Consider the following 26853-nt stretch of genomic DNA (forward strand, 5'->3'; position numbering starts at 1 on the left):
AAATCGCCTGTTTACCCAAATCATTAGGTCCATTAAAGAGGTAATGACATTAAAACCAAACACATATTAAAATGAGAGTGTCTTGCCAAATGTCAATCAATTAATGAAATGAATTGTTTGCTCTTGTTATGTCATTGGAGAATGTCTAAAATGCATTTAACATGAAACTACAAGTTATTTACTAGTTTTTCAACTGGCTTTTTGAATATCTTAATTGAAAATAAATGAAAGATGTTGAGACACAAACTTTTTGCAGGTTAGAATTTGCTGACTTCCTGATTTCTCCACCCATAAGTTATTTCGTTGTACCTTCAGGCGCAAACTCATAGTAAACCTGAAATTAGAGACCACAATTGCTCAATATAAAAAGGATGCAATATAAGTTCATGTTGCAAGAGCTCACCAACATATGAGAGAAAAAGTAAATTTTTAGCTTGGTTGCCATGCAAAATTAAATTAGAAACGTCCATCCATCCTCCAGTATTCCACATTTTTTTTACAAACACTGTTCATTTAAACTATGACATTTGTTTATTTAAATAAAAAAAGGAACAGTGTACATTACAGTTTTTCTCGATTGCTTAAACACATTTCTTGAAACTATGCCTCGTATTCTCAAAACTGTAAACACAAATCCATTACGTCTCACCCAGCTCCCCAAACATCCTATTTTCAGGTCAAAATGAAGCTCTAGACTCAACCATTCACTCTTGCTGAAAAACCAAACTTTGCCCTCAGACAGGACACACAAGCCCTCAAAATCACACACTCTACAACATAGTCTAACACACTGGTGCAATAAATTCAAAACAACATTTCCAAAACTGGTAAGTAATTGTGTGCTAACTGAGCTGAAGCTGTGCTGACTTGAGTGAACAATATTGAATGCTAGTGCTTTCTAAATGACAACATGGTCTAGGCAATGAAAAATGAAGGGATTTGTGTGTAGAGTTTTGCAGTGACAGTTCAACAAATCTGACTCGTGTCAAAACAGGGAATAGTGTTTATAGTTTAGGGAAATGGGTGTGCTTTTTGATAAGTGGCATTATGGTTTTGAAATTGTTGTTCAAAAGCCTGGTTATAGTGTTAAAGTAATCAAGAAAAACTGTAATAAACATTCATGAATGTAAATGTACCCTAATTAGCCCGAAGGCTAGTTTTCATTGGTAGTTCCTTTGCCGGATGTTATCAGGCATACAAACTAGAGAAAAGACCATTATATGAAGCTTTGTATCTGTAATTGCATCATAAGAACTGAAAGCAAGTTTATGCTTTACTGTATTTAAGGCCTTTCTAGATTATTAAATTACAGTTTTTCTCAATTGCAACAAAACACTAAAACCCACTGGCTGAACACAGTTCTCAGTTGCCTGAACTCATTTGGCTAATTGTGCAGTCTGTTGTCAATACCTTAAACCATTTCACATGGTAAAACACAATTTGCAGACACTTAGACTTTTCAGCAAAACTCTAAACACATTCTCATTCTCAAAACACATTCTGCACTGTAATGCACACGTCATTCATACTGGTAAACACAAGTGGCAACAATCAAATACAAATAGAGAACACACGTCATTGACTGAACACAACCACTCAAAACTGATTTAACCTGTTTCAAATGATGCCCAAAGACAACAAGCACACTGATCACATGTTTACTCCTTTGATTTTTGTCCCTTTTAGTATAGTATTCTGTAGTACAGTGCATTGTAGGCTGTATACTGTACAATGAACCCTGAACATTGTGCTTTCCATTTGTTAACAGCACTGACTGCTCAATAGATTTTGCCTGGTTGCAGGTTCATATCAACAAAGAACAAGAATTACAGTATCACAGAGACAAAGGACAAGTTTGTGAGATGCAGGGTACAGTACTGTAAACATAGGGGTACAAGGAGGAGGAAGAACAAAAAAAAAATTTGCAAAGAGCAAAGCAGAGTAGTCATTTCTGATCAATTTTGAGCTACTATGATAGAATACGTTTTCGTTCATCAAAAGACAATGACGGAAACATATGAAATTTGTTTTGAGATTAAAAATGTACTTCTCCCTGAACTTTTTGATGGTACAGTAAGGTGTCACGGGTAAGTTTACAAACAGAATAGCAGTCCATTGATATCTTTCGAGAACTATATGTTTTGAACAGTGTTTTCTATTATTTGGTGTATTGTTTACTGACTGCTTGATAGTGTATATCATTTTGATCACTTTGTTTATGATTTGAGAGCTGTGTTTGATTTTGAACACAGGTAAAACTGTTTTGAGGTGAAAGTTTCATTTTGCAAGAGGAGTCAGAGGTCTTGTGAATAGCGCTTGAAGATGAGATTTTGTGTTTAACGTTTTCAGAAAAAGGAGCAAGGTTTCAGAAATTGTGTTTCAGCAATTGAGAAAAACTGTAATTTAAGCACATGAGAATGTTTAGATGGTGAGCTAATTGATGCTGAAACATGTGAACCTGTATGACATCCAGAATGATGTCCTCATCCAAGAGGTACCTCAACCTCTGACGATACAGAGTAGTGTTGAACACTATTCATTAACAGCATCCATACAGCACAGAGAAGTAGTACAAATTACAGTGTATCAGTTTGAAAAATCACTAGAAAATACATGTGGAATCTTATTTGAGTGTTAGTTACAAAAGTTGCAAAGTGCACCAAAAAATTCATATTGAATTTTTTTTTTCAATAAAATGTTCATACTGTTGAAAGAGTTTTGCCTGGTTATTTAGATTCCCTGACAAGAGTTCATACTGGAATGAAGCCACACCACTGTCCTTGCAGTATATCAGTATATCACACAATGAATAACTGGAGTCCAATACAAACTTCTTCTTTTTCTCAGTTTTTATTCAGTCAGTGTTTTCTTTATAAAATTACAAGAAGTATTTTGGACGGAACAATATTATGAAGATTTACTGAAAGTTTGCAAGATATGTTTCGTTTTCTGTAATCAACAAATGTTTATAAAATTATGTAGCACATCCTTCTCTGAGGAGGCTATTCTCGACTTCAGAGATGCCGATGTACTGTTCCTTGTATTCTTTCATTTGACTTTCCTGTCTTGTCGGCCAGTATTCAATCCAGGTGTGCTCTCCCAAGATGTACTGCAGACTAAAACAACAGAAAAGTGAAGACATATATGACTTGGCGACACATGAATCATTTCCAGTATAAGGGTCAATGACAAAGAAGAATGTATACAAGGTGCTAAAAAACATTGTCTATTTTGTTAAAAGAATTCACATAAAGTCCCAAGAATACTTTTTTTGTTTCTTTTCTAGAAAGACTTCAGATTAATGTATAGTGGGATGAAAGTGGTATTGATGGGCAAGCAATGCAATGCACAATATAGGCTAATAATGGCGGAATACAAACAAAAGAATAACGATAAAAAAAAAGAATGAAGATTAAGTCTCATTCACGGCAGAAGTGTGAAAGGTCCGTTGTGTGAAAACAATAGAACATGAATTGCGCAGTTCTCGTCAGACATTACTCAGTAGAAAATATTTAAGTAGCATCTTATCAGCCTTCTCTAAAAACTCACGACATGGTCTTACAAAATGCTTCATAAGATATCATCCTCAGATTTAAACTGAAGCATGACCACACTTGTGGCTTCAATTGTGGTTATACGTTGTTATACTACAATAAAATAATATTTTTATACATTTAAACATTTTATTCTTAATAGTTTTATGTTTGAGCTTATCTCCATATTAATTACAGTTAAGGGGTTAATTCAGAAAATGTGTTCATTATAGATTTTTTTTCTGAACTATATTTCTTAATGCATCTCTTAAATAACAGAACAGAACTTTGAATAAATTTGGACAAAATTGGAGCTTCAATTCACTGAGCCAAAAACAAGCTTGTACAGACTTTAAATACATAAAGTTCAAGCAAATCCTGTAATTCACAGACACAGAGTGGACACTTACGTTCCTCCGAGCCTTGGCAGGTCAGTGGATTTGCCCATGATGAGGTACGACTTTCCTTCTTCCAATTTTAAAAAATCTCTGCAACTGGGACGACCCAAAAATGGTCTGACTCTCCCCTCAACATCGTCATCAGTGCCTACAGGACAGAACAGTGTTTAGGACACACTTTCACTGCAATTCAACATTAGTCTCATGCTGAATATGTATTTGAGAGAAAAAAATGCATTTAACAAGAATCAGACACATTTCATATGCATTTCATGAGCATGGAGAGAACATTGAACAGTACCTTCTTTCAGCACCTGGTCCACCTTCAAGTGATAGATGTCAGAGTCCTGTGCCAGATCCATCCCCACCACTGAGACTTTATAAACTGTCAAGCACACGTTATATCGTTATCTACATGTAGAGCTGTAAGGCTCAGGTCAAACTTTTTCAAATTGCATTTACACAAGGGAGTATATTCAGTGAATAACAACATAGATTTGTGTCTGTTCTTCAGTTCACAAGTCAAATTTATGGTGTGTTTGCCATTTTTAGAGCATAACAAACATGGTCATTATAAAAAGAGCATCGGATAACATTCCATTAAACAGGATTTTTTCATTGTCGATTTGTTTTGTTTGTTTGTTTTTGGCCGATTCTGATAACGGTTAAAGCAAATGTATTGTTTATTTGCTCTATAACAGGCCAAACCGGCCTTAAAAATATATATCTGTAGCCATTTGAAATTAGAGACAACAAAGATGCATGAGCAATTGTCTTTGATTTGAATTAGGTTTGTATAATTTAATGCTTAAACACAAAGCATCGCAGCGCTTATAAACAGGCATTATATGCATTATATAACAGGATTTATACATCCATTAACTTTGAAAAGAGCAGTATCAAGAACTTTCTTTTTGCATTCCAATGAAAAAAGGAACATTAAGGATTAGAACAACATGAGGGCGTGTAAATAATAAAAACACATTTACCGTAATCCATGCCAGCTTCACAGGCTTTAGTCAAACGCTCCCCATCTTTAACACCCGTTTTCCTCTGGTAACTGCAGTTTTCTGTGTTAAGAGAAGTTAACAGTTCATACTGTTCTTTTTCCTCATTCACATTCAAGAACTGAATTTTTAACTCTTTTTTCCAAGGGTTAAATCTAGATTTCAGTCATAACCTCAACCGTCTGTTCAGCTAATTAAAAGCCAGACTGTTTTAAGTGTTTTCTGACACTTTGACTAGCATTACAAGTGGACAGTATGGAATAATAATAAAAAAAAGCTATATAACGCTACAGGAAGTGGTCTTATTGTGTTCTTATGTGTGTGTGATAATACCTTCTGCGCACTGGCACATGTCTCCCTTACACAGTCTGTATATAGCGCCATCTGCCCTTTCAGGGTGGAAGTACTTTGTACAGCGTGCATCTGGAAAAGAAACACATTCACAAGTTTAATTAATTTCATTGCCCAGGTGTGACATAGTCAGGTGCGACTTATTTCCTGGAAAATGTGTTAATATTGTTACAATATTTGCTGAGAAAAAACGTCCAAATGAAGATTATTCAAAGGCATTATTGAGGCAGATGACTAAATCATTGAATGGACTTTGTTCAGGATATGGAACTGAGAAATAAACGTCCATGTTAATTTGAGAGCTCCAGTTTAATTAAACAGAAGTGTGTGTATGTGTTTATGCACATGCTCAAAAAAACGTACCTGGTGAGTAATATTCGTATATTGTGACTGCGGCAGGTTGAAGCATACCCACATCAAGCATCTTGTGCATTCTGAAGGAAATTCTTTGTCTTTCTACACGCAAAACCTAATAATAAAAACAGCAAATGTATGATTACATATATTGTGCACTGAAAGCAACAAATAGTTAAAAAATATCCAATAAAAAAATAAATCTATAGCTACATTTACACTGCAAAGACAGTCGCTTGTCGTATAGTTGTACATTCTCTTGTTGGAAATATCAATATCAAAGTGAAATAATGAGCACGAATTCAACAATTGCTTACTTACAGAAATATAAAAGCAAAGCACATGGTTTTCAGGTCCAAAAAAAAAAAAAATGAGATGGAAATGATCAGGCAACACAGTCTGCTGAAATACCTTATCTAAGTAGAGGATGAGGGATCCTCGCTCTGACAGCACCTTGTTCATCTCAAATTTCTGAATGTATCTCTCACTCCCTGTGGACAACTGAGGGCAAGAAAATGAGGAAAAAAATAGCAATACATGATATGATCAAATGTCCTGTCTGTAGATGTTTATTAGATTCCTCATCTATTTACATATAAGCTACTAGAACTGAGACGCTCCACAGGGCTCGTGAGTTTTTGTTTCTAGAATGGAATCATTTACACAAATATGAAGCATCACTGCATCAGTTTATCAGCGTAATACCTCTTCAAGATCTTTGGTTTCCACTTTAAATCCCGTCGGTATGCCAATGTCCAGAATTGTCATGGTGGCATCTTTTTTTTCGCTTTTGTAGCTGTTAAGGACAGATCCAGAACAATTTTTGTTAACAGATTTTGTAGGTCTTCATTTTTCCTCCATCAACTGATTCTACATTTAGGCTGCTTCCACACTAGAGCTTTTTAGTCTGCTTGATGTCAGAATTATTATATTGTAGTATAAAACAGAGCTGCTTGTCTCTGAATTAACTTTCTTTGAAGAGCAAGTTACATCTGCATCAGAACGCAGTGAAGTTTGAGTCTCCACTAGTGTAACGGTGGTAACCAGCTGTTGCTAGTAATCGTGTTCATGACACAAATGTAACGTGGTTGTGGGAAACAGTAATGTACTCCGACCAAGCAAACAAACCAAGTGTGAAAACAGCCTAAATGAGCACATGCTGATTAATTACAAATAAAAATGGTTCCTTGACATAAAAAAAACGTATTAGGAAATTTGTTCACATACAAGAAATCCATAGTGAGCTTGTATGTTTCAATGGCTCCTTCTTGATTTGCTAAAGGCAAAAAAATATATAATAATTAACATAAAAATCCAACACACATGGGTATTTTGGAGATGTCACTTTCTAAATGAATGGAAAGTGAATGAACTCTTTGTCAATCTTACTTTCAAAGTCTTGCTCCATTTTAACAGTCAGATTAAAGAGTGTACAGTCAGACTTCTTCTCAACAGGTCTGGCGTAGTACAGCGTCAGAACCTGAAAAGAGCAGCACGTCTCAGATTAGATGGTCAAACACTTTAATCTTGCTGTTGACCGTATAAACGCTCATGAACACTCACTGAGAGAGTGGCTGTTCCAGTTCCTCTAGCCGTCACATTGAAGTCCTTGTTGATATCCACCTGTTGAGTGAACACACATACTCGAGTCATCAGGATAATCAAATCCATGATGTAATGGAGATATCTGAAGACCTTATTGGAGAGGCTGCTCACTGCAGAGCCAGTGGGTGGAGCTTGACATCCAGCTCCCCATCTTTGGAAATAAGGGGTGGAGCTTGAAGGTCCAGCCACACCCTAACTCTAACCTTAAGGCTGATTTATACTTCTGCGTCGGACCTACTCCGGAGCCTCTACGCTGTAGACTACAGGTTAGTTTTTATTTATACTTCTGCGACGTTGTCCGCATTGACGTGCAATTACACATGCAGTCATGTGAAACCCGAGGGAGGAGACCAATCACAGCGCTTGCAGTCCACGTAGAATTGGCATGTTGTTACGTTTTTGGAGAGGTGCACCTCAGGGTACACGTGCTACACACAACCTACGACGTAGCTACGGCGCGAGTTCGACGCAGAGGTATAAATTGGGCTTCACCTATTCCCTGTACCTTAACCTACTAAGGTTAAGCTTCACCCAGTAGGTCCACATAGGTGTAGCTGGACTAGGAAAAGCTCCATCCATTTTGTTGATAGAGGGCAAGCTGGACATCATTTGGCTCTGCAGTGAGCACCACTTGTTTTACTGACCAAACACAACACTATTGACATAGACAACTAAATATGATAAATGACAAATAACATCACTATGATACAACAAAAACATCCGATTGACACATTTTGAAGCAGGTTGATGAGTTTCTCCTCACCTTGTCTGACCGTGTAAGATGCGCAGTGTCTCTTTTAATGGTAAATCTGGCAGGTTTGCTTCTTCCTGCCACTGACAGCTCCACGTCCAGATTGAAGTTTTGTTGGTCCTTCACCTGCGTGCGATACTCTGCCACGGCCTGGAACACCATGATGGTCGCCTAGAAAGTGCAGAACAGCATTCAAAGACAAGTTCTGCATCTGTTTATCACAGTCAGATGATGAGATGTTAGTGTACCTGTGTGGTGCCAGATCCACCATAATGAGACTGTTTTGAACGCAGCCAGAACACTGCCTCTCCTGCTTTATCAAAGTCTTTGGCCTTCACAAGTGCCAGCACAGCATAGGCCGTCGCCTCCATTGAGTGATGATGCTGTCCAGCGACAGTCCAGGACCTACCGGCTGATTCAAGCACAAAGCAGGAATAATAACAGGACTGTGTTCCATTACTATTATTGACACCAACAAGCAGCAATCATTACACTGCAAAATGTGATAATTTTTACTAGTGCTGGGTGGTATACCGGTTCATACCGAATACCGGTGTTTATTTTTGTTATAATATGACTTTTTAATATACCGCAATACCGGTGTATGTCGCTTTAACAACGTTGGGAACGCGGCACAACACTGTTTGAGAGGGTCCTTTTTCACTGTTGCACTGGTGATGCACAGCTGTGTGTGTTACTAAGCCTGACGGTGAAGATGGATAGGTTAAACTATAGTTGATAGCTGTCAAATTATATTACAGTGTTTCCCATACATTGGTTCACAATATCAACACATCCTTTTGGAAAATATATTTGTGGTTGGCATTGACATTGTTGAATAAAGTCGAATGAAGTCAAAATGCGGAGCGGGTGTTTTTATATGAATGTACCTGAAGTGAACTGACAGTCTTTAGAAAAGTTTCGATGTTATTTTAATTTAATCTTTCTTTATATTGCCAGATAAAGTGCTGCTGCTTTGTGTACAGCCGTTACCGGGGAAACCGCTGTTTCTGCCGCTCTACAGCGCCTCCTGCTGGCAGCTCTTTGCAAACACTGCAAATCTGTTTTTTTTCTACAATATTAACTCATGACAGTAAAATAGGGCATTCTAAGTTAATCTACTGCAGTATTTCCTCTCTAATCATTAGAAAATGTGGTTAACATCCAATCATGCTTGAAAAAAAAAAATACCATCATATACCGTGAAACCGATATCATTTAGCAAAATACCGTGATATGGATTTTTGGTCATACCGCCCAGCACAAATTTTTCCAATATTTACACTTGGGTTTAGGTTAGAATTGTTCCATGTTGTATAAAGAAAAACACTTTTTGATGACTTGTGACTGACCTTCTCCTTGGGTGGAATGTTTCATCAAGACGTCTTTATTGAGTTTTTCAGCATTGGCCATGGCGTAGGACGTCATCGCAACAGCGTAAGGATTGGTCATTTGTGGAAGTCGACCTTCTAAGAATACAACAGCCTTCCTTATACTTTCATGCAGACTCTATAAAAGAGTGTGTAAGAGGTTAAACCCAAGAGGGGTAAAAAAATCAACTGTTCATTTATAATTTAGTGTTTTTGATAAACAAAACAGTGGAAGAGCTGTACTTACACCAACTGATCCAGCACAGATCTCTCTGCCCTCTTGCATGGCAATCACAACAAAGGCTGTCAGAGAGGCATCAGCATCTAATCCTCGTACATCACCCTGAAATAAAGCACAAATAAACAGTATCACAAAAATGTGTTTTTTTTAATTAAAGGGAAATTTGCACAACATAATTTTCAACAAGAAAATGGAAAACATTTTATGTGTTTTGGCCGTTCATTTACACGACAACGTCATTTTGGGGGCCTGAAAAAGCGACATTTTTGAAAATGGGTTTCAAAGTGCAAGTTCTTGAAAACGATACCATTTCCGTGTAAACTACACAGATTTGAATTTGTGAAAAAGGTGATGTCTTGCGCATTGGTATTACATGTTTAGTCTATATGTGCATAGTGAAGAGGGATCATTTTTACAAAATTGTCATCTGTATGTGAAAAAAGCGAAGGAAAATTTTCCGATATTAGTACATTGTCATGTAAACGTGCCCTGAATCAGCAAATGCAGTCTGCTAAAATATTTTTTTTACTAAGCCTATCAAACCAATCAGTGGACAACAATTGAATCCATGCAGAACTTTAACAAACTGTGAGATAGTGACAGTATTACGCATTTCAAATGTATCTTGCTTTGGTTCATAATTAATTCAAGTGTATTACACAACCACAGTTTTATATTAAATAATTATCTTTAATATGCCTCCAGGGGCTCAGATTGTGCAAGCAGTATGCAAACTCATTAATTTAATTTTACACATAAATTGTAGTTAAGTTAATCAGTCATAGTTAAGGTTGGGTATCATTTGAATTTTAGCAATTCCAATTCCGATTCTGCTTATCGATTCAGATTCATATCGATGCCCATTTTAGATTCCAATATGGTTAAAAAAAAATGAAGTCAAACATTTAGATATCAAACATAACGGCAACAGATATATTATTACTGTCACTTTAAGACCTAATGCGTTTTCTTTCTCAACTGTTTTTGTTCACTTAAGACACTTAAGATTTTGTGTATTTGTCTGTTCAAGCGCAAGAAGACACGAAAGAGAGCTCAATTCAATTCAGTATTCGTGCCCTATATGAGAGGCAGCTTTTTGTGTGCACGCTCTGGAAAGTGCAAGTTCGAGTGCGCACACAGAAATCGATAAGCGGAATCGAAATTTTTATTTTATCACAAGTATCCGATTCCTGACCTTAGGTCTCCGATTCCAGAATTGAAATCGATTTTCGATTCCCAAACCTAGTCATAGTGACATTCAACTTACCACCATCTCTCCATGAATAACAGGTGAATCCTCTTTAAAGGAGCCGTCTGGCAGTTGTTTGTGGAGAACCAGCCACTTGAGGGCGCTGCAGAGCACGTCTTCTTTTATAGCAGCAAAGTTCATGGCCATGGCGAAGACTTTAGCAACATATGCAGTCAGCCTTTAATAGACAGAAGCAAATGCAAATTAGTAACAAATAATAATTTGTTACTAATAATTATAAAATAATAAAATATGACGGGAGAATCTGGGCAAGAAAATGCATAAAACAAATTATATTGATTGAAATGAAAATACCATGTGCTGCTCGGCCTGTCTACCCAGGCTGCGTAGGATCCATCTGGTTTACGGTAACCCATTTGTCGTTCATAACCTAAATGCAAAATAAGTTAAAGAAAAAATATTTTGTTGTTTTATTTATTCTATGTTTTTCTTTTATTTCAAATCATTGTCAAATTCTTTATATCTGTTGTGTCCTGCTGACCTGTGTTGATATGGTTAATGGCTTCACTACGGCGGTTCATGCCAACAGTCTCCCACTGATTGGTGCTGTCCAGATAATGAGTGGCAATGACAGGAAGAGTCATAGTGATCATGATCTGTTCTCCACATCCATTGGGCTGGACAATAAGGCGACCCATGAAGTCTCCACTGATGGCCTGCTCGACTGTCTGTGAGATCTCTTCACCTGGAAGGATGATAGAGGAAATGTAGGCTGAGAATTCAGTTTTTGTTATCTTTGTTATGATGAGGTGAATTGATTGGATCATTGTGGTTTGCTATTGGTTGATCTCATGTGATTGACAAGTTGTCCTGCCCTCTTGCAAGTTAATTTGGTTAAAGATTACGAGGGCATATTCTTCAATGATCAGCACAGATAAATAATTTTCAATAAATACTGCAATATTCCATAAAAAAAATAAAAAAAATATCAAGTCTATAAAACCCGCCAAAACTCCGCTTTACACAAAAAGTGTATCGGTGAGAACACTCGTGTAAACAGCATACACACACCTGGACATTTGACTGCACATCACATTTTTGACATTATTGATACTGCTTTCAGTCGTAATGCAATGGACCAGACATAAATTAAGCCTTTAAATAAAAGGGTTATTGGGCTGTTTACACTGTCATATACAAAAGAGCCTGCACAGTGACAGGAAATAGAAATGAACACAAAAAACCTGCCTAGTGCCTACCTTACACAACACTGACAGTGGACTTGCGCTTAGGATTAGAGCGGCTACGGACGACTTCTTTCTACACACACACAATATGACGTCACTCTCATGTTTAAAAAAAAACCGAATTTAACATATAAATAACACTTTTTTAATAGCCCACTTAAAGTGTTTATTACAAATAAATTACTAAATTCTAAAAATGAATAGATGTAAATTAACCCAAATTTGCACTGAATTTACAATCCTGTTCCACACCCCTACTTCCCTTGCCCCTGGAATAATGGGTAAATTGTCAGAGTAATATGACACGTTGCGCTCTGTCTCAATTACCTGTATCCACTTTTGTTTCTTTAAACGCTCTTGTTTTTGGGTCGACAGCTTATAAAAACTTAGTTCTGGGTTTTTTAGCTTGTTTGCTGTACATCCTGTCACATAGCAGCTTTTAGACATTGTTCTGTTTTTTGTTATAAGTCAGAAATGACAAGGAGGCAGCTTCACCAAATACAAAGTTAATGAAGAGGGTTGGATTGTTCCCCCCATCCTTCCCTCGGCACAGACCATTTATTCGGTTTGCCTTAAAAGGACGAGCATATCAGAACAAGGTCCTCCCTTTTGGGTTGTCCCTGTCTCCACGAAGGAAGCGGAGGCTGCCCTTGCTCGTTAAGGGAAGTGGGCATTCGCATACTCAACTACCTCAACGACTGGCTGATTTTAGCTCAGTCTTGGGAGTTGGTATGCGAATACAGTAACCTGGTCCTTCAGCACCTAGCCTGATTGGGACCTTGGGTCAACTGGGAAAAGAGCAAGCTCTCCCCTGTATCTCTTTTCTTTCCCAAGACCGTGCTCTGTCAATGCTGAACTGCTTGAAACTCTTCAAGTGCAAGACAGTGTATCCACTGAAATATTTTTAGAGGCTCCTGGGGCATATGGCATCCTCAGCCGCGTTCACACTGCTGGGGTTGGTGCATATGAGACCGCTACAGCATTATTGGATGTGCTATTGGCCTTCAGGAGGCTTCAGGGCAAGCACCTGTTGATCCGGACAGACAACACAGCGACAGTGACGTATATAAATCGCCAGGGTGGAATCCGCTCTCATCACGTCACAACTCACCCGCCATCTCCTCCTCTGGAGTCATTCACATCCTGGGCAACCTCAATCACTCAGCTGATGCGCTCTAGCGGCAAGGTCTCGCACCGAGGAGAATGGAAACTCCATCCTCAGGTGGTCCAGCAGTTCGCCTCCCAGGAATCCTCCTATTGTGGCACGTATGCACTAGCGCACAGCTGGCCCCAGGGCCTTTGCAAATATGGGTTTCCCCCAGTGAGCCTCATTGCACAGACTCTGCGCAAGATTAGGGAGGATGAATGGTTGTGCCCTATTGGCCCAATCAGACTTGGTTTTCAGACCTCACACTCAAGGACCTTCTTTCTCAGGGATAGGGCATAATCTGGACGGGGCGAGGAGGAATTCAGAGGCATATCACAAGAAGTGATAGATACCATCATTTAAGCCAGAGTCCCCTCTACTAGGCGGCGTATGCCTTGAGGTTGTGCATTTTCGCTACGTGGCGCATCTTTGAGTTAAAGACCCACGGAGTCAGACACGGTCGGGTCTATACTCTCTTTCCTACGACAGGGCCTCGAGAGGCACCTGTCCGCCTCCTCCACCTTAAAGGTGTATGAAAGTGACAAAAGTGAAGTGATGTGTAACCAAGTATGGTGTCCCATACTCGGAATTTGTGCTCTGCAGTTTACCCACACACACACAGCATTGAGTATTGAACACACACCCGGAGCAGTGGGCAGCCATTTTTTCAGTTGTGGGTAATGAGAGTGGAAGAGAGTGCTGTTCATTCACTCCCCCACCTTCATTTCCTGCAGGTACTGCACTACTGCAATACTGTATTTGTTTGCTAAGCAGTGAACCATGATACTGTGGATGGCAGATCTTTGTGGAAGCATGACCTGATACTTAGATTCCTGAGAGGCGCACGGTGTTTGAATCCTGCAAAACCTCGCTTCATCCCCTCTTGGGATCTTTCTCTGGTCTTACAGGCCCTGCAGAAAGATCCGTTTGAGCCTTTGCTATCAGTGTTGCTTAGTGCCCTTTCCATGAAGATGGCCCTCCAGATTGCACTCACATCTCTCAAGAGGGTGGGAGACCTAAAAGCCCTGTCAGTTAGTGAATGGTGCCTGGAATTTGGGCCGGCTTATGTACATGTTATCCTGAGACCCCGACCTGGATATGTGCCCAAAGTTCCCACTACTCCCTTCAGGGACCAAGCATTCCTGATGGGGGAAACCCACCCTTGTCTCTGGTGTGCACCTTGCGTATCTACCTGGACTGAACACAGGGTTTCAGACAATCTGAACAGCTCTTTGTCTGCTTCACAGGTCAGCAGAAGGGGAAAGCTGTCTCCAAACAGGTATTTGAATCTGTTTATTCTTCTACTGTTCGGTTTCCCTATCGGTGAACCCAGTGTTTTCCCCTGGACGGAGCTAGCTCCGTCACCACTCACTAGGGCAGGTATTCTCCAAACTAAACTATTGTGGTGAGCAGGACGAGGCAGAAGACGGCGCGAAGCTGGTGGCGTGATTAATGATGAGTGACACCTGCGCTATGCACTGGTATCGTATTTCTCACGGAGGAGCAGAAGCATAAAGAAGGAGCAACGACAGTGAAGATCGAGAGAGGAACAGGCCTGGATTTATGTTGTGTTTTGTTTGTTTTATTATATGTGACAGCAGTCGTCCGTGAGGGGCACTGCGGAGAAGATCACACAGCTGGTGGAGGACCGGATGGCAGTGGTTGTGGGAACCGGACAAAGATTTAATTTAATTTTTTCTCTCTCCCCTCTCTCCCTTCTGTCGCTCCTCATGCTTCCGTCTCCTTTTCTCTCGCCTCGTCTATCCATACCCCCAGGTGCCGGGTGACGTGAGGCCGGTGGCGTATTTAATGATGAGCGACACCTGTGCGACACACCTGTCTCGTATCTCTCACAGCCCTCGACCTCATCCTGCTCGCCACAGTAATCAATTGATTGTAGATAAAGGCTTCATCTCTCTTTAAACAAAACATGTATTAAACGTTTAAGAAATAATCATTAAACATTCATGAAAATTTATTTTTCCTCACCAGTAATCGAGATGTAGGTGTTAGCAGGTGTGTCTGGAACCCGATCATTTGGTATTTCAGCTCTAACAACTAGAGGTTTCTCCCCTGTTCCAATTGGGTTGAGAAACAGAGAAGAACAGGAAGACAAAGGAAGAGTAATGAGTTATCAGGGTAGTCAGATTTTGTGTTGTTTTGGTGAGTAATGAGCAAGAAGAGCAGTTGATTGTGATCTTGATTGGCAGGAACTATAATGATATTCATAGATGTTTTTGTCTTTACTGGATAGAAGTAAACTGACATTAATTCAATGATTTTATGATGAAGTATAAAGTTTCCATGGTTCACAGTAAAACTTACCATCCTTAACAGGATTGAGCTCCACATTTGGTCTGTGTAATGGAATCAGCACACCCTCAGACTGAGAGAGAGAAAGAGAGTTATATACCCGTGGTGCTCTAGATAATCTATTCAAAATATGACAAACATCTATTAATAATTGTGAAACAAATGACAAAATCAAATTAAACAAGATTCCCATCAGACGTACCACCACCTTCAGGGTCTTTCTCACTCCATCAGTGTGGACAGAATCATATGCTGCAGCTTTCACCTCAATCATGTGATTTCCCAGAGTCATGGGAATAATCACATATGAAACCGCTCTGCTGGAGTCTTTGTCAACGTTTACTGTAGTTCTGTATTTGCCTTTCTTACTGGCAAAGCTGCAAACATCTTCTGCCTCCATAAACTCCACACGCACCTGTGAAAACAGGAGAGCGAGACACAAATTTCTTCAATATCTTTAGAGGATATAAACTTCCAAGTAAATCAAATAAGAAAAGGGTGACAGACATTTCTGTTTTAGCAATAATCAGTATCCTACACCTTTTTTTCAGTTTGAGTCACATAGAGCTTAAAATCTGAAATGACTCTCAGAATCCATGTATCCTGTCATTAGTAAATTATTTGACTTAAGCATAAATGGTTATTTCGATGCATGTGGTTTTAATGTATACCATACATTTAAATGTAATTTTTTTATTTCAAACCAAATCTACCTTCTGCTTCTTTGGTGTGTAGTTGTGAATAATGGCCTTGATTTCCAGTTGTTCACCGCGCACAGCTGAATAAGGGATCTTGAGGTCAATGAATAAGCTCTTAAAAACGATCAGCTCCTCAGGTTCTGCCACACAGATGCCTTTGAGGAGGAACACAGACACACAGAAGGGTTTAAAGCAGCAGCTCCTGGATGATGATGATGATGTTGTTTTTCAGACCATGGATCCTGTGTTTGCAGCTTCATCTTACCAAGTGTTGGTGACAGACTGACAGCCAAGATCTGCCAAGTAGTAATAGAGTCTTTCAGGTAGATCTCTTTTTCGCTGACTGGTGCTGGACTGGGATATGAGAAAATTACATTTAAAAATTATAAATTTTCAAGAAGTCTTCTAGGTTGTTTAAAAGGTTGAGCTAAAAGCTCCATAAGCCAGGCAGCCTAAAAGCATTATGTCTCACCAGGACAAGATTCAGGTGTTTTTGAAATGTAAGCAAATTAAATACTGTTGTCACACAATTTGTATTCTGCACTCCTTTCCATTATTTTGAAATTGTGTCTCCAGCTCTAATACTTCTCACTGGTCTTAAACCTACACCATAGTTGGTTTGCTATTAGACATTCCCATTACTGGTTTCCTATCAAAATTCATAAACGACACTAGTGTATGCCATTTCATGTTGCTGACGTCTAATCAGTTTTCTTGCATCTGAAAATATACATTCTAGTGGGGATCAGTGCATGAAATGCATAATATCAAAGATAATTAAGAAACAATGCATGCTCTTTGTTTTGTGAGTGAGACTTAATTTACAGCTTTTGTCTCCTACTCACCAATTCTCACATAGATCAATCTCTTCCCAAAGCCAACTCTCAGGGAACTGAGTACGTGACACGATCTCATCAGAATCTGTATAATAGTCATCATCATCATCACCTGTTGTAACAAAAAAACAATAACACATCAGATAATGATAATCAAATAAATTACATTATTATTCTCTCCAATGACTTATCCACTTTCATTATTATCCACAATTACTTCTTTCCAAAGTACCAAAGATTCAAAATATCAGTATTAATCACTGCCACCGGATTCATGCAAGCTGCTTTGAAACAATCTCTATTGTATTAAGCACTATTGACTTGACTTAAATGTGGAAAAATGGATATGACAGTTGTGAGAGTGTGTTACAGTTGAGGGAGCATCGCTGTAAAGCCTTTACATTTTGAGACAGAGTACTGCACAAGATGGTAGAGCCATCTAGAAGCTTAAGGAATTGCAACAACCTTAATCAATTTCTACTTACTGCGAGCCAGAATCATCTCCTCCTCTTCTGTCTTCATGTGTTTGCGGGTTTTCATCTCTGTGCAGCATTGCAGGAAGGCCTGGACACACTCTGGCCCATCTACAATGTAGGTGGCTCTTCGTTCACAGGTGTAGCCGAGTTTATTATCCCTCATCCCATCAAAGCAGCACCGCTTCAGTTCACCAGAGTATTGACCAGCTGAGAAGATCATGAACAATGAGGGGAGTAGGAGAACATGGTGAGAACTACTGGAGGGAAAGACGGAATTCCCTAAGGGCTCTGGATCTTTAACACAGTAAAAAAAAACACACAAAAAAACCCACCCAGAAGATCTTTTTTGATTTGAATGGCATGAGTAAAATCTGAGTAAATTCCAGTTCCTCACCCAATGTACCAGTGATCTGCAGGACACTCTCAGCTCTTCGTTTTCTCTTTTCAGGGACGGGACACTCGGGCACTAGAGAACAATTAATTTGAATAAATTAGCATATTGTACAAAATTATGTAAAAGAACCCAAGAGCAGCATTCATTAAACCTAATTGTATATAGATATTCCAAAAAACAGGTAACCAAGACACAAGGAACCAGACAACTCAAGTGGAATTTATTGTACAACATTCAAGACCTGACCAAAGGATGCAACCCTTGGGAATCTCTGTTCAGTAAAAAAAAAAAATTACTTGTTCTGGTGTCGGTTCCTCCTGCAGTGTGTGACTCAAACATCAGACCTGCATCACTGAAAACCCCCATACTCTCCCTTCCACCTCCTGCCGTACAGCCGGTGTCATGCTTCTCTATGACGTCCCAGATCTAGAGGTGCAAAAAAGACACCAGTTACATGCAGTTTAAATCAGAGCTGTTTGTGCCATGAAGTCTGAAGAAGGTCCTTCACCTGAGTCTGAGTGAGTCTGTTCTTGTTAAGGACATGCACAGCCTTATCAACCACCACCAGCCCAACTCTAGCTCCAGGATCTCCAGTTATCTGCAGCTTGACGAGATCTCCTGTGCCATAGGTATTCATCTTGCCCTTCACCTGAAGCTTGAGCTGTTAAAACAAGAGACACTGAATCAGATCTAGTTGATGAGCATTTCAAACATTTCTTGTGATGGTTGACCCACCGTTCCCATGCACGTGTCCTTCACGTCGACCCAGACTGAATCAGACACCACCTCAGACGAGCCCACATGGTAATAAGCCACAAAGCGGAAGGACGGCACCATGTCTTTGGTTACAGGTAGAGACAGAGACACTAGAGCTTGTCCTCTCCTCTTGAATCTGTCTGCTTTAACAATCTGACCTTTACTTAAGATCTGTAAATGAGGCAGACAAGTATAAAAGATTTAAGCACTTTGTACAGTTTCAAACACAAGCTGTGGTAGAAATCAAATATTGATGTAATTGATGCATTGATACTGGTACATTGGATGAATAACAAATAACCATCATCTTTACCATGTATGTGTAATCTTGATCTTTGACTCCTGGACTTTGTCCAGTGTTGAGATTGACTTTCATTTGATCACCGATCTGAAGCTCTGCAGAATCAATGCCGATGTGCAGGTAATTCTTGGAGTCTCCTTTGGGAATGTAAGCAAGAGCCGTCATCGTCTTCACTGCCTGCTGTTCATCTGTTAATTGTCGATCTTTGGACTTTGCCTGAAATAAATTAATAAATATATTCCTGCTGATTCACAGTAACTACAAATAACTGTAAACAAACAGTTTGTTCTACATTTATTCAATGCCTTACAATGATCTCTAGCCTGGGAAATCCTCCTGGAGTGTTTACGGTTACTTTTGCAATACCATTGGCTGTTGTTTGACCTCTGACCCCTCCAGGATTGACCTCCACTTCCACTTTTTCAGCAGGAGTCTGGTCAGGATTTGTTACATAGACCTTTTATAAAACCAAGACCAAAAAAGAAAAAAAACATCAGTCATCAAATGGTTCTTCAGTTCCTATAACCCTTCAGGCAGTGTTTTATACCGAAATATCGAAGGGCATCCCAGGTTTGAAGAATTGTGGTGTTTTTTTGAAGTGGATGGTGTACGGTGACGTCACAATCTGAATGCCTCTCCTTTCTGCTTCCACCATTTCACTGCCTGAAACACACACACACACACACACACACACACACACACAGGATTAGCCTCTCATATACAATCACACACAGGCATGTAAACATACAGATGTACAGTATCTGTTGAGTCTTACCACTTTCTGTTAAAAGACTGGCTGAAACATAGATTGATCGTCCAACCAGCTGCTTAATGTCTGGAAAGGTCTTAGTGATCATCTCCCTGGTCAGTTCTGCCTCACCTTTTCCTTCCCTAATCTATTCATATGAGAAAGACTTTAACATCAGTCTACAAGACAAGATAAAAATGTATTTAATGTTTTAAGTCACTCTCTAGGTGAGGAGAAATGAGATTGATCCCAGCTTGTAAACTGTTTAATTTCTCTCACCTGGACCTTTTGAAGAGAAGAAGGAATACTTGTTTTCTTCTCACCGTCCATCACACCAAACATCACAAACGCATTTCCTTCCACCTTCTGTCCAAACAGGTACCTATAAAAGCACATACAATTTCTGCTGTAAAAACTGAACGGTGATGACGACTGTCCTTGATCCATATCCACTTTCAACACAATGCATTTCAGTCATATTAAACAATACTGTATATCTTAGTTGAATAAAAATGTAGGCTACCTGATGCATTTAAAAAAGTTATCACAGGTTATGCATTCTGGATAATAAATGACTATAGTACTATATAAGTGTATTCATAAATGAACATTAAGCAAGATTAATAAACGCTGTAAAAATATTAGTTTGTTAGTTCATAATACCTAATGCAATAATTATCTGAAATGTTACCACATATTTTATAGTGTAGATCTATCGGGAAGTGACTGAAACAATACTACTGCCAGTAATATAGAGAATAACCACAACTCGAAAAAATAAACCCTTTGGAGACCAAGATAAATGTCTTCCCAGACAGTACAGAGTCGGCCCATATCCGGCCCACATCTGGACTGTGGTATCCACGTGTACTAGATGTGGACCGGATCTGGGCCAACACTATGTTGCTGTCTGGGTTAGTTGATTTGGGAGTTATACTATCTCAAACACACTGTAATCACAGGACCAAGTTTTGGTTGCTCAATGTACATTATTTCAGTTAACATACAAATCTATTTTAAACCAGTGTGTTCACTTATCATAGGTTTATTTTCAATACAATGAAGCAGAACATATTTTGTCTTACTTGGCTTCAATGTCGACTGTCAGGCTCTCGTCACCCACATAGAAGAATGACTTACTGGGTTTTAATTTCACCTCAAATGTTGGAAGCACTATAAACCAAACCAGAGAAAAGACAAATAAATAAATACATTATTGTAATGATCACATTTTTCCATAACATACAGTTTTCTGACACACATCTTACCATATTCTTTGACCTCAAAGTCAGCAGTAAATTCCTTCTGAGGGGTGTTGGCGAACCGTGTGATCACCTTCCAAATCCCAAGACTGAAAAATACAGAACACATCCAGAAACATACAGATGTCTGATTTCATAACATCAAAAAAGATGATAACAGATCATGAACAGGGTTTTACTGCTGTTTATTGATAAATCATTATCCAGTATTGTCCTGAAGTACACACCATAGACCAGGGTTCCTCAATTAGTTTTTACCAAGAGCCAAATTCTTTCAACAATACATAGCCAAGGACCACTGACCTCAATGCTATGAAATGGAGTTTGATGTTATCAGTTTTACAGACCGTCGCGGTCTGCATGCACAAACCACACATTGGCTTTACGTTGTTGTCCATCCACTTTGGAATTGTCTATTTTTAGTCACTACTTTTCTTTTCCTCACAATTGCGATGCGTTCTCTGTCAGACTAAAGGCCCAGCTTTGAGCTTTTTTTTTTATGATATTCAAACAATAAATACTGTTTTGGCACACAATTTAACAGTGACGCTGCTTTAGAATTATCAGTGATTTCACGCCAGCAACAACAATGATGTTACACTGCCAGAAACATTTGACTTCAGCGCAGACCCTCGGAACAAACATTTGTCTCTCGTGGGCCGCCTATTGAGGAACCCTAGCATAGACTGATAAAATGTGTGGTCCATTCACTCAGGTTTAATGTCTTCAGTCCTGTCAGCGTTTCACACACCTGGCAACCTCAGGAATGGCGTATTTTCCGGACTTAATCCCTTTCACTGGATATATCTTCTCTGATGAAAATGTGATGCCTTGTGGATTCTTAAGAAACAGAAATCAGTATCAACACTGTGTTTTCTGAGATCGTCAGTCACATGCTCATTACAGCTGATATGTCACAAATGAATGAATATGTGAATGCATGTGTGAACCTATATAAGTGTGTACCATGATCTCCACCGTGACTCCTGACTGACTGAGTGGTTTCAGGTTGGGTGTCAGAGAGAAAATCCTGTATTGAACTGAAAGAGAGATCAAAACAAAAAAATAAAATACTTTGTTTAAAAGTTTTAACATATTTGAGACACTTGCCTATTCAGTTTGTAAAAAAATTATACCATAAACATTTACTATGCATTATTATAGCATTAAAAATCCAATAGGCTTGTAACGGCTGAATAAACGGTAAAATTAACTTTTTAACGGGATAGCTTATATTTCAACATATATTACACATGCTTTTTTTAGTTTAGCTTGAGACGGCTTGAGGCAACATGTAATTTATTATCAATTGTCTGTGAACTTTCCAAAAAGCAAATGCAGCCATTTCATGGAACAATCTAGAGGCCATTCACACTCCATCTGTCCTATGTTTAATCGTTAGTATATGTGCAAACTACACAATCTTCATGATGTCATGCAGATGTAACAAATTTAAAGTTCACAATGTGTGTTAATTCACTGAATCGTACTAAAAGCAAAAACTGAAATATAAGTTCAGATTTTTTCCCCTGATACACATAGCAATAAGTTTAATAATAAACAGGATTATGTCATGCTTATGTATAAAGTGCACATTGCGCTTTATGTTTTCCAAGTTTTAGCACTGAATCTTACCTGTGCTAGCAGGCGTGTAGATGGGCTTGTCTGTCTGTACAAATATATATCCAGACTGGAATGAGACCATGATCACTTTCTCCAGGGTTTTGGATGGAAACTGAGCTTGTAGATACACATACTGCTTCTCCAGAGGATCCTCAGAGAACAAGTTCTGATCATCAGGGATCTAAAGGACAGAACATGAATTAGTCCTTTGCAAATTTTTATGAAAAAAAAAAAAGTAACAATTTACAAACTGAATTGTACAAGTGTAGATGATGAATCACACACTTACAAAAAAAAAAAAAAAAAAAAAAGTGTCAAAGTGATATCACCTTTATATCTGTAAGGATCTGGTAACTGTTTTCTGCAGTCAGTGTCACTGTTTTGGACAGTATCTCACTGTCTTTCTTTGGGTGGTTTTTCACTATGATTTTTACATCAAAAGATCCTCCAGAGTAATCCTGAGCCTCCACAAACACGTTCTCTGAGGAACCCACTCTCAGCAAATTAGGAGCTGACAGAACAAACCTGAGGAGATCAAATCACAGCGTTTGAAATCTTAAAAACTGATTATTAGTAACTCTATGAGCAAACGGTGTGTTTAATACTCACAGCGGGTCACACAGTGTGAGGAGGGGTGAGGAGAGAAGAACAACCGTCAGACACAGCAGCTTCACCTCCATCGTGTGTGTGTGTGTGTGTGTGTGTGAGTGTGTGTGTGTGTGAACCTGCAGCAGCTCATATTTATACTCGCCTCCGTCACCCTCACAGTCCAAACTGCTCTCTCTCTCACTGACACCCCTCTTCCCATCATGGCTATTAGGCAACACGTTTGGGAAGGGGAGGCTCTTGGAAAGATTTTCTTTGCAGGATTTCCAAAATTACGAAAGAAGTGCCAATATTTGCACTTAAAATATTGTGTTTATTAGTATTTGTGTGTGAGGGAAAAGTTTATTATCAAAATGTATTATGACGAAGCTGTGTCTCAATATCATTTGCATTTGTCAGTTACCATTATTTATTTTTTAAACATGTTTACATGCATCCCTTAAAACTCAAACCAAAGAAATAATATACCCAGACTATTATGGTTGCAATTCATGAACCCTCTGAACTACAGGCATAATTGCCTCCCTTAAAGAAGATACTTGGTAGATTGCATTCCAAAAGTCCCAAATAAAAATATTCATTAGATAACTGTAAGTGTCAGCTTTACTGTATGTCATTATGTGTTCATGGGTCTGAAATGCACTTTACTCATGTAACACAGACGCAACTTCTGTGAAAAAAAGCATTTTTCAGTGTGGGTTGACTTTCCTTTCTTCATAGAAAGCAGTAAAAACAGAGATGTGGTCAAACTCTTAAAGAGTTTGTGAGTTCTCAGCAGTGCATTTCAGATTTCCCATAAATCATTATTCTTCATGTGTAAATACAACCTTTGGTAAATTGGCAGCTGCTCTATTGATCTTTCAGGGATCGCGAGAACTATTGAACAATGTATTTTCATGAAAATGTGCTCAAGCTGCTCTGGAATGAGGTTTGTTGACGAACGTGTTTTGCTCAACATTTAACTTTTGTAACACTGGCAGGAACAAAACAGCTGGCAGGTGTAGAACGGATCTACGTGAAGGGTTTATTATTGCAAACAAACAAAACATAAAGAACTAAGTGCTAAGGAACACAAAGCACCAGGGAACATGAGGATCAAAAGAACACAGACCATCAACATGTACAACAACAAACAAGGAAACACAAGGGCTATTTATACACAAGATTAACAAGGGCTAACAAGGGGCAGGTGAAGGCGATTAGTTGCTATGGGAACAAACAAGGCTAACTATAGAAACTAATAAGGCAGGCAATGAAACAAAGGAAACAGGAAACACAGGAAGTCAGAACACAGGAACAATGCAAACACATATACTGAAAAATAAGAGTCCACAAAACAGGGGCTGTGTCTGAAACCGCATACTTCCAATAAGTATGTCCGAATCCTTAGTATCCATAAAAGAGTAGGCGAGAATTACCTGGGTGACGTACTAATTCTCGCGAGATTCGGACGTGTATATACTTATAGTGCGTTCGAATATGCCTACTTACCTACTATATTGTAGGAAAAAACAGTATGTGAAAGGAGTAGTATGTCCGAAACATCAGTATTCATAAAGAGTAGGTGAGAAGTTCCCGGATGACTTACTGCTTCAGCCCAGATTCTGAAGCACCCATAGATGGATACTTTTCTATCCCAGGAGCAGGAGGCCACGGGAGAGGATACGTCATAATCGAACATCGCGGAGATCAGCGATGCAGGTGTTTTCAAATGTGAGTAAACACGGTTCCTTGTGTTAAAATTGCATGTGTTGAACTACTGTAAACTGTTGAATTGTTGAAGATGTAAAGGCGTTAGAAAGTATTTAGTATAATTGTGATTTTTCTGTAAAAACACGTTTTATTATGTATAACTAACAGGGGAGCTTATTTAAAATGTCTATTTACATCTGACAGGAACATATTCTATACGTATTGCAGATGAGCACATCACAACATGAACTAGACATCTGAGTGATGAATGTATGCTATTATGTAGAATTCACTGTTGTCAACGGTTTACATTAGATAAATGAGCTGTAAGGTGAATAAACTAATCTATAAAGTAACTAAATGTTATAAGTGATCTATTTTATTTGTCCATTAGTAGGCTACTGTTGATAAATTGAGGAACATTTCTGTTGGATAAAGAGTGAGTTAACACCTCAGCAACAACCTCAAAATGTAAATGTAAGAGTATTGAGCTCATAAATCACAGAGGTAACGTGAATCTCGTCTGGATGTTACAGGGTCAGATGAACAGATGTGTGTTTATCCGGTGGAGAGTGGCTGAAGAAGGCTTTGAGAGAGTATACAACAGAAATGAATAACAAAATCTATTTAAATCTTAAGTTGTTTATTTTAATTAATGTAATTTCAAACAGAGCTATTACAGCACTTTTCTGATTCTTGATATCTGTGCATTTTTCCTCCAGAGCTTTTGTGGTGGGCCCGATGACAGCGGCATTTGTGGAAAAAAGGGGGGGAAACCTGAAATAAAAATATAAAGTAACATAATTTTGTTACTTCTAATACAGAAATCAAATGACATTGTGCTGTTAAAATGACTGCTTTTGTATTATGTTTTGTCCATTTTTGTAGGATCTGAAATCTCTGCAGACTGGTGTGAGCACTGAGGATGAGGAGCCCAGAGCTGAATCCTGGAGATGGTGCCATGGATGAAACCCTCCATCACTCCACCTGCCCTTACGAGACCCTCCATCACTCCACCTGCCCTTACGAGACCCTCCATCACTCCACCTGTCCTTATGAGACCCTCCATTACTCCACCTACCCTAACGAGACCCTCCATCACTCCACCGGCCCTAACGAGACCCTCCATCACTCCACCTGCCCTTACGAGACCCTCCATCACTCCACCTGCCCTTACGAGACCCTCCATCACTCCACCTGCCCTTACGAGACCCTCCATCACTCCACCTGTCCTTATGAGACCCTCCATCACTCCACCCACCCTAACGAGACCCTCCATCACTCCACCGGCCCTAACGAGACCCTCCATCACTCCACCTGCCCTTACGAGACCCACCATCACTCCACCTGCCCTTACGAGACCCTCCATCACTCCACCCGCCCTTATGAGACCCTCCATCACTCCACCTGTCCTTACGAGACCCTCCATCACTCCACCCACCCTAACAAGACCCTCCATCACTCCACCTGCCCTTACGAGACCCTCCATCACTCCACCTGCCCTTACGAGACCCTCCATCACTCCACCTGTCCTTATGAGACCCTCCATCACTCCACCCACCCTAACGAGACCCTCCATCACTCCACCAGCCCTCCATCACTCCACCTGCCCTTACGAGACCCTCCATCACTCCACCTGCCCTTACGAGACCCTCCATCACTCCACCCGCCCTTATGAGACCCTCCATCACTCCACCTGTCCTTATGAGACCCTCCATCACTCCACCCACCCTAACAAGACCCTCCATCACTCCACCGGCCCTAACAAGACCCTCCATCACTCCACCTGCCCTATGAGACCCTCCATCACTCCACCTGCCCTTACGAGACCCTCCATCACTCCACCGGCCCTAACGAGACCCTCCATCACTCCACCGGCCCTAACGAGACCCTCCATCACTCCACCGGCCCTAACGAGACCCTCCATCACTCCA

The 26853-nt window shown here is 39.5% G+C and overlaps 1 protein-coding gene across 1 annotated transcript; it reads right to left on the minus strand.

Annotated features, from left to right (window-relative positions):
* Window positions 1-2831: 2831 nt before the first annotated feature.
* On the minus strand, window positions 2832-23395 carry LOC309493635 (complement C3-like). Its single transcript, XM_082162781.1, has 41 exons — window positions 23231-23395; window positions 22951-23146; window positions 22634-22802; window positions 21965-22038; window positions 21750-21838; window positions 21005-21087; window positions 20822-20909; window positions 20016-20118; window positions 19764-19884; window positions 19536-19651; window positions 19299-19445; window positions 19001-19204; window positions 18667-18858; window positions 18440-18592; window positions 18228-18357; window positions 17932-18003; window positions 17547-17744; window positions 17071-17173; window positions 16491-16579; window positions 16241-16380; window positions 15730-15942; window positions 15540-15600; window positions 15204-15287; window positions 11362-11565; window positions 11175-11250; window positions 10878-11037; window positions 9617-9712; window positions 9352-9508; window positions 8248-8411; window positions 8012-8170; window positions 7207-7266; window positions 7033-7123; window positions 6871-6919; window positions 6349-6439; window positions 6055-6144; window positions 5653-5758; window positions 5272-5361; window positions 4921-5001; window positions 4233-4316; window positions 3944-4079; window positions 2832-3116 (listed from the first exon to the last, which is right to left on the minus strand). The coding sequence occupies exons 1-41, from the start codon at window positions 23299-23301 to the stop codon at window positions 2975-2977; spliced, it is 4932 nt and encodes a 1643-aa protein (XP_082018907.1). The 5' UTR covers window positions 23302-23395; the 3' UTR covers window positions 2832-2974.
* Between the last annotated feature and the right edge of the window lie 3458 nt (window positions 23396-26853).

Source organism: Leuciscus leuciscus (genome assembly GCF_965113295.1).
Source record: "Leuciscus leuciscus genome assembly, chromosome: 3".
Taxonomy (NCBI): domain Eukaryota; kingdom Metazoa; phylum Chordata; class Actinopteri; order Cypriniformes; family Leuciscidae; genus Leuciscus; species Leuciscus leuciscus.